The sequence below is a fragment of the Vigna angularis genome, chromosome 2 (assembly GCF_016808095.1).
Source record: "Vigna angularis cultivar LongXiaoDou No.4 chromosome 2, ASM1680809v1, whole genome shotgun sequence".
In the NCBI taxonomy this organism is placed as follows: domain Eukaryota; kingdom Viridiplantae; phylum Streptophyta; class Magnoliopsida; order Fabales; family Fabaceae; genus Vigna; species Vigna angularis.
Window position 1 is genome coordinate 28,271 of NC_068971.1, and position 16,910 is coordinate 45,180.

The 16,910-nt window shown below is 36.2% G+C and overlaps 1 protein-coding gene and 1 long non-coding RNA gene across 2 annotated transcripts; one reads left to right on the forward strand and one right to left on the reverse strand.

The window, feature by feature from the left end:
* Positions 1–4,626: 4,626 nt before the first annotated feature.
* LOC128193384 (uncharacterized) lies at positions 4,627–9,435 on the forward strand. The gene is made up of 3 exons (XR_008247058.1): positions 4,627–4,910; positions 6,389–6,468; positions 7,193–9,435. It is a non-coding gene; the product is annotated as an uncharacterized LOC128193384 (long non-coding RNA).
* A 4,577-nt stretch (positions 9,436–14,012) lies between these two features.
* LOC108321650 (CDP-diacylglycerol--glycerol-3-phosphate 3-phosphatidyltransferase 1, chloroplastic) lies at positions 14,013–16,910 on the reverse strand. Its single transcript, XM_017553469.2, has 7 exons — positions 16,528–16,910; positions 16,230–16,327; positions 16,059–16,109; positions 15,876–15,989; positions 14,859–14,915; positions 14,687–14,772; positions 14,013–14,596 (listed from the first exon to the last, which is right to left on the reverse strand). Exons 1-7 carry the CDS (start codon positions 16,670–16,672, stop codon positions 14,476–14,478), a joined length of 672 nt encoding a protein of 223 aa, XP_017408958.1. The 5' UTR covers positions 16,673–16,910; the 3' UTR covers positions 14,013–14,475.

The following is a 16,910-nucleotide window of genomic DNA, read 5'->3' on the forward strand; positions in this document are numbered from 1 at the left end:
AAGAGCCCTTAGATCCCTAATAGCCCTTAGAGCCCTAACAACCCTTCGAGCCCTAACAGCCTTTAGAGGCCTAATAACCCTTAGAGCCCTAACATCCTTGAGAGGCCTAACAGACCTTAGAGTCCTAACAGCCCTTAGAGCCCTAACAACCCTTAGTCCTTAGAGCTCTTATAGATCTTAGAGCCTTTATATTTTCTTAAGAGCCCTTAGAGCCATAAGAGCCCTAACAACCCTAAGAGTCCTTCGAATTCTGAAACTCCATAGGCCCTTTAAAAGCCCAAAAAGGCTTTAAACTCCTAAAAGCCCGTAAAGTCCTCAAAGCCCTTAGAGCCCTAAAAGTACTTAGAACTCTTAGAGCCTTTAGAGCCCTTAAGTTAAGAGTCCTACGAATTCTAAAACCCCTTTGAGCCCTTAAAAGCCCGAAAAGACTTTAGAGCCTTCAAATCCCTTAGAGCCCCTAAAGCCCTTAGAGCCATAGAAGCCCTTAGAGTCCTAATAGCCCTTAGAGCCCTAACCGCCCTTAGAGCCGTTATATCCCTTACATAACTTAAAGCCCACAGAACCCTTAGATCCCTAATAACCCTTAGAACCTTTATATCCCCAAGAGCCCTCAGAGGCCATAAGAGCCCTAACAGCCCTAAGAGCCATTCGAATTCTAAAACCCCTTAGAGTACTTAAAAGCCCAAGAAGGCTTTAGAGCCCTAAAAGCGTGTAGAGCCCTCAAAGGCCTTACAGCCCTCAAATTCCTTGGATCCCCTAAAGCCCTTAGAGGCATAAAAGCCCTTACGGTCCTAATAGCCCTTAGAGCCCTAATATCGCGTAGATAACTTAAAGCCCAAAGAGCCCTTAGATCCCTTAGATCCTTGATAGCCTATAGGGCCCTAAAAACCCATAGAGTCTTACAGCCCTTCGAGCACTAACAGCCCTTACAACCCTAATAGCCCTTAGAGCCCTAACAACCCTGTGAGCCAAAACAGACCTTGGAGCCCTAACAGCCCTTAGGGCCCTAACAGCGCATAGAGCCCTAACAGGCCTTCGAACCTTAACAGCCCTTAGAGGCCAAATAACCCTTAGAGCCCTAACAGCCCTCAGAGCCCTAACAGACCTTAGAGTCCTTAGCCCTAACAAACCCTAGTCCTTAGAGCTCTTAGAGCTCTTGGAGCCCGTATGGATCTTAGAGCCTTTATATCCCTAAGAGCCCTTAGAGCCATAAGAGCCCTTAGATCACTAAAAGTACTTAGAACTCTTAAAGCCTTTAGAGCCCTTAAGTCCTAAGAGCCCTAAGAGCAATTCGAATTCTAAAACCCCTTAGAGTGCTTAAAAGCCCAAGAAGGCTTTAGAGCCCAAAGGCCCTTAGAGCTCTAATAGCCCTTCGAGCTCTAAAAGCCCTTAGAGCCCTTAAAAGACCTTAGAGCCCTCAAAGCCATTAGAGCCCTTAAAGCCTTTAGAGCACTCGAAGCCCTTAGAGCCCTTAAAAGACCTTAAAGCCTTTAGAGTCCTCAAAGCCTTTAGAGACCTCGAAGCCCTTAGAGCCCTCAAAGCCATTAGAGCCCTTAAAGTCTTTAGAGCACTCGAAGCCCTTAGAGCACTCGAAGCCCTTAGAGCCCTTAAAAGACCTTAAAGCCCTCAAAGCCTTTAGAGTCCTCAAAGCCTTTAGAGACCTTAAAGCCCTTAGAGTCCCCAAACCCCTTAGAGCCTTAAAAGCCCTTAGAGTCCTAATAGCTCCTAGAGCCCTAATAGCCCTTAGATAACTTAAAGCCCAAAGAACCCTTAGATCCCTAATAGTCCTTAGGGTTATAACAGCCCATAGAGCCCTAAAAGTTTTTCGAGCCCTAACAGCCCTTAGAGGCCTAATAACCCTTAGAGCCCTAACAGATGTTTGAGTCCTAACGAGCCTTAGAGTCCTAACAACCCTTAGAATCCTTAGAGCACTTACGACCCTTATAGCCCTTAGAGCCTTTATATCCCTAAGAGCCCTAACATCCCTAAGAGCCCTTCGAATTCTAAAACCCCTTACAGTCCTTAAAAGCCCAAAAAGGTTTTAGAGCCCTAAAAGCCTGTAGAGCCCTCAAAGCCCTTACAACTCTCAATTTCCTTAGATCCCCTAAAGCCCTTAGAGGCATAAAAGCCCTTACGGTCCTAGTAGCCCTTAGGGCCCTAATAGCGCTTAAATAACTTAAACCCCAAAGAGCGCTTAGATCCCTAATAGCCCTTAGGGCCCTAACAGCCCATAGAGTACCAACAGCCCATAGAGCACTAACAACCCTCACAGCGCTAATACCTTTAGATCCCTAACAACCCTGTGAGCCAAAACAGACCTTGGAGCCCTAACAACCCTTAGGGCCCTAACAGCCCATAGAGCCTTAACAACCCTTCGAGTCCTAACAGCCCTTAGAGGTCTAATAACCCTTAGAGCCCTAACAGCCCTGAGACCCTAACAGACCTTAGTCCTTTGAGCTCTTAGACGTCTTTAAGCCCTTATAGATCTTAGAGCCTTTATATCTCTAATAGCCCTTAGAGCAATAAGAGCCCTTAGATCACTAAAAGGCCTTAGAACCCTAAAAGTACTTAGAACTCTTAAAGCCTTTAGAGCCCTTAAGTCCTAAGAGCCCTTTGAATTCTAAAACCCCTTAGAGCCCTTAAAAGCCCAACAAGGCTTTAGAGCCCCAAAAACCCTTAGAGCCCAAAAAGCCCTTAGAGCTCTAATAGCCCTTCGAGCTCTAAAAGCCCTTAGAGCTCTTAAAAGACCTTAGAACCCTCAAAGCCATTACAGCCCTCAAAACCTTTGTAGCCCTCGAAGCCCTTAAAAGACCTTAGAGCCCTTAAAGCCTTTAGAGCCCTCAAAGCCTTTAGAGACCTCGAAGCCCTTAGAGCCCATAAAAGCCCAAAAAGGCTTTAGAGCCCAAAAAGCCCTTAGAGCCCTCAAAGCCCTTAGAGCCCTCAAATTCCTTAGAGCCCCTAAAGCCCTTAGAGTCCTTAGAGCTCTAATAGCCCTTAGATAACTTAAAGCCCAAAGAACCCTTAGAGCCCTGACAACCCTAAGAGTCCTAATAGACCTTTGAGCCCTAACAACCCTTAGAGCCCTAACTACCCTTAGAGCCCTAACTACCCTTAGAGCCCTAACTACCCTTAGAGTCCTTACAGCTCTTCGAGCCCTTATAACCCTTAGAGCCTTTATATCTCGAAGAGCCCTTAGAGCCATAAGAGCCCTAACAAACCTAAGAGTCCTTCGAATTCTAAAACTCGTTAGAACCCTTAAAAGCACAAAAAGGCTTTAGAGCCCTAAAAGCCCGTAGAGCCCTCAAATCCCTTAGACCCCCTAAATATAAAAGCCCTTAGAGTCCTAATAGCCCTTAGAGCCCTAACCACCCTTAGAGCCCTTATAGCCCTTAGAGCCCTTATAGCCCTTAGAGCCCTAACCACCCTTAGAGCCCTTATAGCCCTTAGAGCCTTTATATCCCTTAGAGCCCTTCAAATTCTAAAACCCCTTAGAGCCCTTAAAAGCCCAAAAAGGTTTAGAGCCCGAAAAGCCCTTAGAGCCCCAAAAAGCCCTTAGAGCTCTAATAGCCCTCTCAGCTCTAAAAGCCCTTAGAGTTCTTAAAAGACCATAGAGCCGTCAAAGTCCTTACAACCCTAAAAGCCCTTAAAGCCTTAAGAGCTTTAAGAACTCTTAGATTACTTAGAGCCCTAAATGCCCTTAGACTCCTAAAAGCCCGTAGAGCCCTAAAGCCCTTAGAGTCCTAACCACCCTTAGATAACGTAAAGCCCAAAGAGCCCTTAGATCCCTAATAGCCCTAACAGCCCATAGATCCCTAACAGCCCTTCGAGCCCTAACAGCCTTTAGAGGCCTAATAACCCTTGGAGCCCTAACATCCTTGAGAGGCCTAACAGCCCTTAGAGCCCTAACAACCCTTAGTTCTTAGAGCTCTTATAGATCTTAGAACCTTTATATTTTCTTAAGAGCCCTTAGAGCCATAAGAGCCCTAAGAGCACTAAAAGTCTTCAGAGTCCTAAAAGTCCTTAGAACTCTTAGAGCCTTTAGAGCCCTTAAGCCTCAAGAGCCCTAAAGCCCTTACGACCCTTAGAGTCGTAAAAACCCTTAGAGCCCTAACAACCCTTAAAGCCCTGATAGCATTTAGAGCCCTAAAAGGCCTTATAGCCATTAGAATTCTAAAACCCCTCAAAGCCCTTAAAAGCCCTAAAATTCGATACAGCCATAAAATCCCTTAGAGCCCTAAAAGCCCTTAGAGCTCCAAAAGCCCTTTGAGCCCTAAAACCCTCTGGAGCCCTAAAAGCCCTTGGAGCCCTAAAAGCCCTCGGAACCCTTGAAGCCCTAAAAGCCCTTAGAGCCCTTAAAAGCCCTTGAGCCCTAAAAGCCCTCAGAGCCCTTAGAGCCCTAAGAGCCTTTAGAGCCCTAAAAGCACTTAGAGTCCTAAAAGCCCATAGAGCCCTCAAAGCCCATAGAGCCCTAAAAGCCCTTAGAGCCCTAAAAGCCCTTAGAGACCTAAAAGCCCTTAGAGTGACATGTTTTTTTATATAACGTGAATAGTTTTGTACCATACGGTTGGCTTCTGCTGTAATTCACCACGGAGGCAGGTAGAATAATTTGTAGGGCTGGGCACAATTAATTTAAAAACTCTAAACTATAGTTTATCTGTACTATTTTATGCTTAAAAAACTAATTATACTGTTTAATAGTTCAGTTTAAATATACTGAACTTATTTTATTTTCAGTATAGTTAACTGTGCTTTAGGTTTTCTATCTTATGCTTTCTCGCTATCACAATTTTCTCCTACATTCCTTTCTCATTAAAGGCTCGTTACTGTTGAAGGGTCGCTGCAGGTCGAAGGCTCGCCGCTCTGCTGTAGCGGAACCGTTGAGGGTGCTGAGAACACTCTGCAACCCAAAGGTACAAATGTTTTTTCATTTCCCTTTCAAAAGAGATAAATAAAATTGGAAAGCGATCCCAGTAGGTAACAGTTGATTTTCTGTTGGATTTTGTGAGTTTTAATTGTTTAGGAAGAATTAATTTTATTTGCCTTTTTTGGATAAGGGTAGATTCTCCAACCTATAGTTCTAGATTGATTGATAAAGAGAGAAAGCGGGGGTCTGTGAGTGGATCCAAGTTGTGGAAACTCAATGTTGTAATTCAATACTGCCGTATACATTGGCTGTGTAGCATATGATCCTCCATTGAACCCAAACCAGGATCAAATCTTTGCATGTACCTGCTATACAAATTATAAGTAGATTATTAGGCTAATTCATACATTAAATATAACTGAGTTTTTATCTTGCATACATGCTAAATAACAAAGAAACTGACAAGTTCCTTGGGACTTCAGCCTGCCAAAAAGGTTGATTATTATGATATGTGATAGACACAAACATATGGTCCTGGAGTTAGAAATGGAAAAATGGATTCAATTCGACCCAGTTGGCCTGTTATAATTTAATTAATATCAGTCATTGGGGTGGGTCAATTAATCAGTCATTGGCACTAATGGGGGATCTGAGAGCCTTCATCTTTTGTTGAGTTGGGAGAGAGAAGAGGCGTTGGAGTTGTTGTTCAGCCCCTTGAGAAACATCTAAGGGTATGCCATGATTCTTCAAATGGAAGGCATCCCAGTTCTCACATGCAAGGGCTATGAGTTTCTTGGCATTGGGATCCATCAGGTCTATGATGGGTATGGATGATGATGCAGGATCGTTTGAAATTACCACCCTCTTCAAGGATACATCCTGTGTTCCATGTTTCCTTTCTTAAGAAGGCAGTGGCTGACCATAAAACAGTAGATTAACTACCAACAGAGATAGAACATGAAAATGTGGAAGTCATGGAGCCTGAATCAATATTAGCTTACAAAAGTATTATGAAGAGGGGGGAGCGAGTTAACCAGTGGTTGGTTCATTGGAAGGGAAAAACAGCAGAGGATACAACTTGGGAGTATGAATTACTTTAGAAGTCAATTTCCAGGCTTAAGTCATGAGGACAAGACAGTTTTTCAAGAGGAGGGTATTGATAGGTTCCTGCCCAAAGAGTAATTGGGCCCAACGAGACTCTAGCCCATGAAGTGAAGCACGGTTCAAGATGGGGAAGAGTATATGTGAGAAAGAAGAGCAGGGGTAATGAAGTGGTCTGGTTAGAATAGTGGTTAGTTAGAGGAGAGAGAAAGAAGGAATAGTTTTCTGCTATTATTATCAGGTGTGGAGAGAAGCGGAAGGGTCATTTGTTGTCTGGTTGAACAGAGAACCTTGTTGGTTACTCTAGAGGAGCCTAGCTCTACGCAGTAGGATTGGTTATCTTGCTGTGTTTTCCTCTTTTGCGAATAATCTTAGAGCTTTCGCATATCTCATTAATCTATTCTCCTTTCTTGTTTGTTCCAGCTGTAGATCTGTATCAAGTAGTCAAGGCAAAGTCAAGATCCGTATGCCCAGATTTGCAAAAAACAAAATGGTTTAATATGGTATAAAAAGTTTAGTTGATTCCCTAGCCCTTATTAGTTACTAATTTCACACTTGAGATATGTAGTCCTTATAAGTTGGAAATTTAACATTGATTGGTGATATCATCAAACTAGTGTATTCTTTTCTTTAATTTTGTTATATTCTGGTACCATTTTGTTTCAAATTGGTTTCAGAGCTTATTGCTCATCATTTCTTGGTTTTGATAGTGATTACTCTCTAGTTTACTAGTATTAGGCTTTATATACATGATATTAAATATTAGGTGATAAACGTGATATTAGGTGATAAAGCCTTTTAGTCTTCCATTAATGGTCCACTAATCAACATTTCATTGCATTTAAATTCAGCACAATGTTATATATTAAATATTTCAGTTGGTCTGTGAAAGATGATTATATTAACCATTCTCCGTAATTATGACTAAAGGGCCTTAAGTGAGATGACTTTTATTTTTAAGTGTGAAAACCTAATTTAGTTAATTTAGTTGAAAGGTTTACACCATTCTATGTTTAATCATGTTGACACAAAGAAAATGGTTTTATATGCGCTGGTGATGTGGCCACCGTCCTTCGATCTCATAGTGTATCTAGTCATTGAAATTTCAAATAATTGAAATTAAGTTAAAATATACTAGATGTTCACCTTTATTATTATTTTCTTTTAATTATAATTACCTCGATGATAAATGGTCTCAACTTAACATTAACTTAATTTTGTATGCAGATCGAGAGTAGACAATTTCAATACGTGAGAAACTTGTTTTTTTTATATACAAGCATCACCTGGTGGGATAAAGTTTGTTTGTTGTTAATACTGAAGTAAAGACCATAATTTAGTGGCTTGCAGCTTCTCAGGTAATTTTATAATTTTACCTATTATTGTATCAGGTAATTTTAGGAATCCCATTTTTTTTGTGATAAACAATACGTTCTTGATGAAAATGTTGTGGCATACAATTCATGATTTAATTAGTTTCTGTATTTGATTTCTTTCTCTTTTCTGGATGATCAATGTGATTGAAGTATTGAAATTTTGATAGGCGAAGGATCACCAAAATCACCATATTGACAAAAATATAAGGTTGTGATTAATTATGCTAACTATTTGTTGTTGATACATGCTAACCATTGCTCCCCTCTCATAAAAGAGGGCCTCACAGTGGGTTCCAGTGATATGGGAAACTCTTTTCTTATTAGATTATGTGGCTATTTTGACTTTTGTTTATTATCTAGGCACTTACTTTTGTTTCACTTTTTATCTTATGTTTTTTAGTGTATGACAAGTTTGTTATTATTTATATGTATGTGTGTGTGTAATATATGAATGTGTATGAGTATGTGTGTGTATTATGTGTGTGTGTTTGTGTGTTTGTTTGTGTCTGCGGGGTGGTTTTGTGTGGGGGGGGAGGGGGGTTGTGTGTGTATGTGTATGTGTTTGTGTGAGTGTGTGTGTGTGTTTGGGCATGTTTCGGTGTGTTTTTGGGTGAGTGTGTTTGCGTGCATAATATGTTTGTGCGTGGGTGTGTTTTTACAGTTGAGTGTGTGTGTTTATGTGTAATATGTGTGTATGAGTGTGTGTTGGTGTGCGTGTGTGTGTGTCAGTTTTTGTGTGTGCTTTTGTGTAATGTGTGCTTGTGGGGTTGTATGTGTTTGTGTGTGTGCGTTTGTTTGGGTTTGTGTGAGTGTGTGTTTCTGTGTGTGTGTGTGTGTCTTTTTATGTGTGTGTGTTTGTTTTTATATTTATGTGAGTGTATGTGTTTTTGTCTCTGTGTGCCTATGTGCGTGTGTATGTTTATATGTATGTTTCTGTGTTTTTGTTGTGTGGGTGTGTTTGTATGTGTGTGAGTGTGTTGGTATGTGTGTGTGTGTGTTTTTATAAGGTTGTATGTATGTAGTTGTTTGTCCTTGTGTGTTAGTGAATGAGTGTGTGTTTGTGTGTATTTATAAGGTTGTGTTTGTGTAGTTGTTTGTTTGTGTGTTTGTGTAGTTGTTTGTCTGTGTGTTAGTGTGTTAGTGTGTGTGTGTGTATGAGTGTGTGTATGAGTTTGGGTTATGGTAGAGTGAGGTGGTGTGAGGTTGGGTTGTGTTGGGGTAGGGTAGGGTTGGGTTTGATTGAGTTATGTGTGGTGTGGTTGGGTTGGCCTTGCTTCTGTTTCGTTGGGTTGAGTTGGGTTAGGTGAGGTTGGTTGGGGATGGGTTGGGTAGAGTTGGGTTGGGATGGGTTAGTTTGGGTGAGGTTCTGTTGGGTTGGGTGAGAGTGCCTTGGGTTAGGTGGACTTGGTGGGGTTAGGTTGGATATGGTTGGGTGGGGTAGGGTTGGGTTGGGTGAGATTGGGTGGGGTTGGGCTAGGTGATGGCTGGGTTTGGTGGAGTTGGGTTGGCATTGGTTGCGTAGGTTGTGGTTGGGTTGGGTCGAGTTGGGTGGTTTTGGGTTGGGTTATGTTAAGGTGGGGATGGGGTTGGGTTTGGTTGGAGTTTGGTTGTTTTGGGGTTGGGGATAGGTTGTAGGTTGTGTTGGGTTGGATTGGGTTTGGTTGGATTGAGTTATTTTTTACTCAGTTCAACGTGGTTCGGTTGGATTGGGTCATTTTGATTTGATTCGGTTTTGTTGCGTTGGGTTGCGTTGGGTTTGATTCACACCGTACACCGTACACTGTACACCGTATACCGTTCACCCTACACCATACACCCTAATATAAAGTATCATAATTGCACTCCATTCAAAAGATAAAACAAAAAAATAATAAGGATATATGTTTACCAAAATTGAAAAAAAAAAATTTACATGAAGTGCAATCATGGAAATCTCTATCAAATTTGTCAACAGAAACCATAATATTTACAATTCATGTAGTATGTCCCAAAATTGTTAACTTAAAAATTAGAAATCCAGAAAAAAAGACAAAAGTCCATATATATAATGAAAGCAACTGTTGCAGTTTGAGTCTATTACTTACATCACAAGAGAAGATTGCAGTCTACCATGCCAGGTAGGTATGACTGTCACAGGCACCCAAAGAAATCGATGAGAAAGGACTGGGGTCGAAGGCACGCTTACATTTGAAGACTCCTTCTTCCCTTTTCTTCTTTATTATCTTCTCTTCCTCCTCCTTTGTTTTTATTTCTTTTCTTATCTGAAACCCTATGGGTCATAGGGGAAATAACAACAACTGAGAGAGAGGACATTAAACTCCCGTAGAGAAACATAACTAGGGATTAGGCCAATACCCTAAACCTCAAACCCTAAACCTAAAAACCCTAAGCCCTAAACTCCAACCTCAAACCCCAACCGTAAACAAAGACCCCTAAAAAATCGTAAACTCTAAAGCCTATATTATAAAACCCTAAACAATAAATCTCAAACCATAAACCCGTAACCCATAAACCTTTAAACCCCTAAAACCATAAATCCTTAAACAAAAACCCAAAACCCTAAGAAGCCCTAAACCATAAACTTTAAACCAAAACCCCTATAAAACCATAATCACTAAAACCTTTAAACCACAAATTATAAATCCAAAACCCCACATCACAAGTCCAAAATATAAACCATACATCCTGAACCTATAACCCATAATTCTGAAACTAGAACCTAGAACCCAAAACCCATAACACAGAACTTGCACTACTACAAAAATGTGAATAAACAGCAGCCACCAGTCAACGCTTTTTTTAATAAGTGTTATAAATCAATACACAGAACCAATAAACAACGCTTATTTTAAAAAAAATGTTATCTATTAAGATACCAATAAACATGGCTTCATGAAAAGAGCGTTATCTATATTTAATTTATATTATTTTTTTAATTAATAATTTAAAATAAAGCAATAAACTTTATTTAAAAAATATTATCTATTAAAAAATCATTAGACAATGCTTTTTTAAAAAAACGCTAGCTATGATTTAATTTTTTTCTTATTAGTTTAATCATACAATTGGTTCCTATTTATTGTGACTTTTGTCAAATAGGTTTCGAGCCACATTACTTCAAAAGTCTACATTGTGTCATGTCACTGTTTTTTTAACTCCTTTAGATATATTTAAAAAACATAATTAACATTTATATAATTAACTAAATATAAATATAAATAAACTTAATTGTGTTAAAAATATTTAATAAAAATATTTGTAATGATTTATATACAAATTAAATTTTGTTTGAATATAGAAAGAAATAAATTGTTTGATTTTAAAAAAATTAGGATTAAATTGAGACAAAATAAATCTTTTTTAATTTTTTATTTATTTAAAATTTAATAATTATTAAATTTTGATTTAATAATTAATATAATTTAATATATTTTAATATATAAAATCAGATTTTATATTAGTATTACTTTTTTATTCTTTTGGTTTTCATTATTGCTACTTTTATTTTATTTTTATTTTTATGTTTTTAATATAATTATTATAATAATAAAATTATATTTTAATAATTATTAAAATATAAATGTATATTAATAATATTAAAATTTTAAATTATATTTGATTAATTATATAAAACTATATTTAATATATTTAAAATGAAAATAATATCAAAATCTGTTAAAATATATTAAGGGATTTCGATAAACAACTTTTTTTTAAATTTCGTTTTATTTAAAATTTAATAATTATTTAATTTAATTTGAAATTCTAATAATATTTATAGTATTTTTAAACAATTTTTTAAATATTTATTATTGCTACTTTTACTTTAATTCCTTTTGTTTTTATTTTTTAATATAACTATTATAATAGTAGAAATTATATTTTAATAATTATTAAGATATAAATAATATTATAATTTAAAATTATTATTAAATTTTAAATTTAAAAATGAAATTTAAAATTTTTTTAAAGGAATTTCAAAATCTGTATAGATTTCAAAACTATTAGACGAGTGTTGGTGACGTTAATAAGAAAAAAAAGTTAGAGGGATGCATGATGACTTTGATGAGAAAGAAAAAAAATTAGAGGGATGTAGAGTGACAAAAAAGTTAGAGAAAAAATTTAAAAAATATTGATTAAAATTGAAATTGGAATTTTTGAAGGTGTAGGATGAGAGGTTGGAAGTGTAGGATGAAACACCTGCCCAAAGAAATCGAGAGAGAAGATGGGGTCGAGAGCACGCTTCCATTCGAAGGTTCCTTCTTCCCTTTTCTTTTGTATTCTCTTCTCTTCTTTCTCCTTTGTTTTCTTTTTCTTATCCAAAACCCTAGGACGAGAGGAGAAATAGCGGCGAGTGATTGGACTTGGAATCTGAATATTATGTTGATAAGATCTTTTATCTTATATCTTCCACACAATTAATAGATTTTGATAATTATAAAAATATTTAGAAGATCTCTTTTTTTATATATTTCTAGATTTAATTATTTTCTAAAATTTCTAATAGATTTAATCTTGCCAATATTACATTTCAACCATTTTTATTTTATTCAAAATTGCATAGAAGCCCAGAAGGTTTCAATATTTTCACTTTAGTCCTTTCTTCCTTTTCTAAAAATTTTTTGTAGTCCCTTAGTTGATCAGATTTGACTAGGGTTTGACTGGATTCAAATAGATTTGACCAGCCTTGACCCAATTAATTTAATATTTTAAATGGATAAAACTTTAACTTCAATTAGAAATTAACATTAAAATCTTCAAGAATAATTTATGCAACTAAAAATTATTTTTTTAATATTTTTAATTCTTAAATCCGATAAATCCAATATGATAAATCATATTCAAATTAATCATTTTAACCATGAGAATTTTATCAAAATTTTGATTTTAGATCATAAATATGGATATAAACATGCGCTCGTCATAACAGACGTACATTTTGGCACAAATTTGGAAAAAAAACAGACCAAAATTACATCCGAACTCTTGGCTTCGTACATAAATTTATACCTATTATCTATTTATTAAATATAAATTTACGTCTCTTAAAATTTACATAAATTTATATAGACATAAATTTGTGTCTTTTCAATTTGTCCATATCAAACGTAAAAATTCTAAAATATCATAAAAAGTCCTAGTGAATAATTATAATAATAATAATAATTTATAATAATAATATTTATTATTATTATTATTATTATTATTATTATAATATCATCACATCTTCATAATAATAACAAGAATGATATTTTTAGGAGTGTAGTTAAATCAAATACATAAAATGATTTAGTGTAATACTTTAAAATAAAATTCTATATAAAAACCATTAAAATTTTCTATTCCTATATAGCACAATAAAAGTTAATACTTTTACTCTTTTATTTAATTTTTTTGAAACTTTTATATTTTAAAATAAAAATACAATTTTATTAGTAGTGTGTAGATATAGAGTATTGTATGATCACACTACTTTAAATTGGTAACGATTAATAATATTAGTAGTAATAATAGCAAGAATAATATTCTTAGGAGTGTAATTAAATCAAATACATCAAATGGTTTAATGTCATCCTTTAAATTAAGGATAATGATACTTTAACAACATTTTTTTTACAACATTTTAACATCATTTATGTATCATTCTATAATTGGTCCAAAATTACTTTATAATCAATAATAATAATCATAAACACCAACATGAACCAATTACAGAATAACATGTAGATGGTGTTAAAATGTTGTCAAAAAAATGTTGTCAAAGTATCATTATTCTTAAATTAATGACGAGAAAAAGTACAAACATGAACATAATTTATTGACTTATCCGGTTTAACTAAGATAGCTTCTCGCTTCTCTACTCTTCATAGAAATAATCATCATTGGTTAAGCATTTCTTAAAAACCTTTCGGAGCTTCTTTTGGAGATGAATTTTGAAGAAAACTTATCTTACCCATCAATGGTCGAACTTGTTTCTTATTATGAGGAACTCTCCAACATATATAATAACTTTTTGCTTTCAACACTAGGAAAAAATTACGTGATATCAACACCTTCGTAACTAAAATGTTAGTTGATAAAAAAAAATCTAATAAATGACAATCAATGTACCACAAACATGAATATAAACAAGTGGTGTCGAAGAAATTCATGGCAAGACAAAAAATAAATAAATGTGACAAATTCTATCACTAGGCTCCAAAGATCAATTATCTCATCATCTTCCACAGATAAAGATTCCAATAAATGTCACACCATTAGTTTGAATTTGTTGCTAACATTGGTGGAGCTTAAGGATATTTTCAAATTAAATTCAGGTCTCATCACAATATTAAATAGCTCAATTACTGATGAAGTGTTAAGTAAAATGAAGGGCATCTAACATTGTGAAATCCACCGAATAACTGAACAAAAGTCTTATGATTTTGTCATTGACTTCTCCATTAAAAACTTCTCTATCAACCATATATATACGGAGGATAAGAGCATTTTAATGTTCAAGTTGATTCAAATAAAATTATGAATAATAAGTAAGGTTCCTGCATTTCAAGACATCTTCAATCAACTATTTTCACTCAAACCATAAATGCCTAGGACACAAAAGTAAAATGGAAATACACATAAAAAGAAAGGTAAGGTCAAATGGCATGGAATATTCAAACATGACCGGACACTGAAAAATAACTCTTGTATTTAAGTGTTGTCAAATAATAGACCTGAAGAAAACCAATTTAAGAGTCAATAAGAACCATACAATAATTCCTCTAGTGAAATTTCTCGTGTGGCAAACTTTAATGGGCTCCAAAATGTATATAGGAATTCGATCTGCATGACTAGTAACCTGGATTCTTCCAATTCAATCCACACGTCATTTTTTTTTTCTTTGTTTCTTCTTTTCTTTACCTTGGTTGACTACGGGAAAAAAACAATACAATTTTCAAGAATTGGAAAAATGGTGTTACTTTGCAAGCAGAGTTGGACATTTTTGAAAGTAAACGTTATATATATGTTTGTCACAAGGAGTGCTTTCCTTCCATGAAATCACTAACCAAACTTTTTACGTAAGAAATTATCAAAAGAATCAAAGCCACCAAAGAAGTGGATACATGTGCAAGCAAAGAGCAAGCAACCATTCTACCTCCGCAACACCTTGCAAATTTCCCTCGTATATACTACAAATGACCATAAGGAAAGCCCTGCTGAAATGTAAAGCAAGACAACACCAGATCCTACCAAAATGGCAGGTCCTCCACGACTGAGAAAGTATGAAACGGAAACAGGATCAGCAGTTATTCTTTTGATTGCAAATAAAACAGTTTCCTTGAAATGCAAGGAAAATAAATACCTGCAGTCCCGCGTAGCAAGGAGGATAATTAACGCCAACATCTGTGTGGCTGTTTTCCATTTCCCCAGATTATTAACTGCAACAACCTGTTAAATTTTGCTTAATTATACAAGCTCATAACTTGGGATGTAGAGCAAGCAATTGATTCAAGAGAACAGGTAATAAAACAAACCTCTAGAAGCTTGCTACCCTGGGAAGCAGCCCATTCCCTCAGTGCCGACATGGTTATCTATTTGCATGTTACAAGAAGAAATTGTAAAACATTTGTTCCCAATTCACTGAGTATAGCAGACAAGGCATGATGACTTGAAAGGAAAATTAAATGGAAAATGAAAAGGAAAACACAAGAACTATATAAAACTAGAATCGTATATAAACAAATACGTCTGCATACATGCAAGCTAACATGCACAGACTCAAGGGATCTAGAATAATTACCCCTCCATCTTGGATAAGCAATAGCCCCCAGATGTAAGAGCGCTATCTGGACTATTCATGATTACGAGTCTTAATTTATCCTGAACTCAGGTCTGGGGTCTATACATGTGTTGCAATTCTACACCCGAGCAAAAAACAATCATACTAACTTTCCTGGTAAGGTGAAATGGGAGTACATATACACACAGAGTAACACCTCAGTTGATATTCCCTTCTATTCTCACGTTGAAGAATGGATCTGAAAGTCAGAGACAGGTTTGGTGGCTTTTGGATAATGATTTAAATCATCAACACAAATATTAAAGATATTTTGCACACTACAGAAAGAAGATGGGATACATTATCAGAACATCATTGATTCTGTCCTCCGGAGCTTCAAGTAGTCTCAATGGTCATACCATGAGAGCGAGAACACGGCAACCATAAGTGAAGCGAAATTTACAGACTCAGAATTATGCTATTGATAAATAAAGCAACGGATTTGCCTGATATTCACGCACAGAATTTGACCAAACCTATGTTTTAGCGCATTCTAGTGTGATAAAATAACCATTAATAATTCAGATTCCATGGCAAGTAGTAGAAACTGGTTTGAGGCTAATTTAATAACAAAGAATCACATTATACAGTAAACAAGATAGAATAAGTTAAGGAAATACAATAGCATTAAGATCCATAAATTTCATTGCCTGAAAGGTTCCACAAGTAATCAAAGTCTTGAAATTGCATATACGAGATGTGCAAGCATTACCTCTCTACCAATTATGGTGATTGAAGGTATGATCAATAGCCATGGTAATTGTCCAAACACAGCAACTTCCAAAGGTCTAGTACATAATAAGACCAATGTGGCAGAAACCATGAGCTGCATTCAGTTTCAGCAAAAATTAAATTCACATATTGGTGAGAGAAACTTGGAGCTAAAGAAAATTACCTTATCAGCTACTGGATCTAAAAAGGCACCAAATGTAGATTTCATTTTCATCTGCATTGCAAGTAAGAGACTTTGTTTTAATACATTAGTAAGTTGAAAAACCGAAAATGCTTCCAATGTTTGGTGTACCAAAAGGGAGGAGAGAGAGTATGAAAAATTAAGAGTAGGTACCTTACGAGCAATATAACCATCAAGCCAATCTGTAACTGCTGCAGCGGTGAAGATACTTGTAGTAACAACTGTTCCTCGCCAACCATCCATGAAGAAGGCTAAGCAAAATATAAGGGAAAACATTTGATTTGATCACATGAAATCAGTGAACAATATAGCATTGTAACAAGTCATTGAATCAAGACGATGGAAGCACGTGCAATTTGGGAAAGAAATTAGGAGGAAACAATTTGAATAGCATCGTTTCGAGGTAGGCAAAAATTCAATTATAACAAGTAAAATAGAAAACGAAACGTACTGGCGACAAGAAGAGGTATTGAGGCGACACGGCCAAGAGTCAAGATGGTGGGCAAAGTAAGGAATTTGGAATTGGCGATGGCAGGCATTGAAGTACGGTCATTCTTAGATATGGACAATTCACGGACATTCATCTCGGCAACCATGTTTTTCTGTGATGCCGACCCGCACCGACAACCCAACTAACCCGATTTCGCACTCACAATAACAGACAGAGTACAGACGCTGCGCAGGCGAAAGACGCAGGTAGTGTTGGCTACCAAAACCAAACCCTTGTGATTTTGTTTTCACAAATAACTACGAGCATTTCTAATTTCTAATTTCTAATTTCTAATTTCTAACTCTAAGGATGATTGTTCATCACTTATCGAATCTCACTGTTCG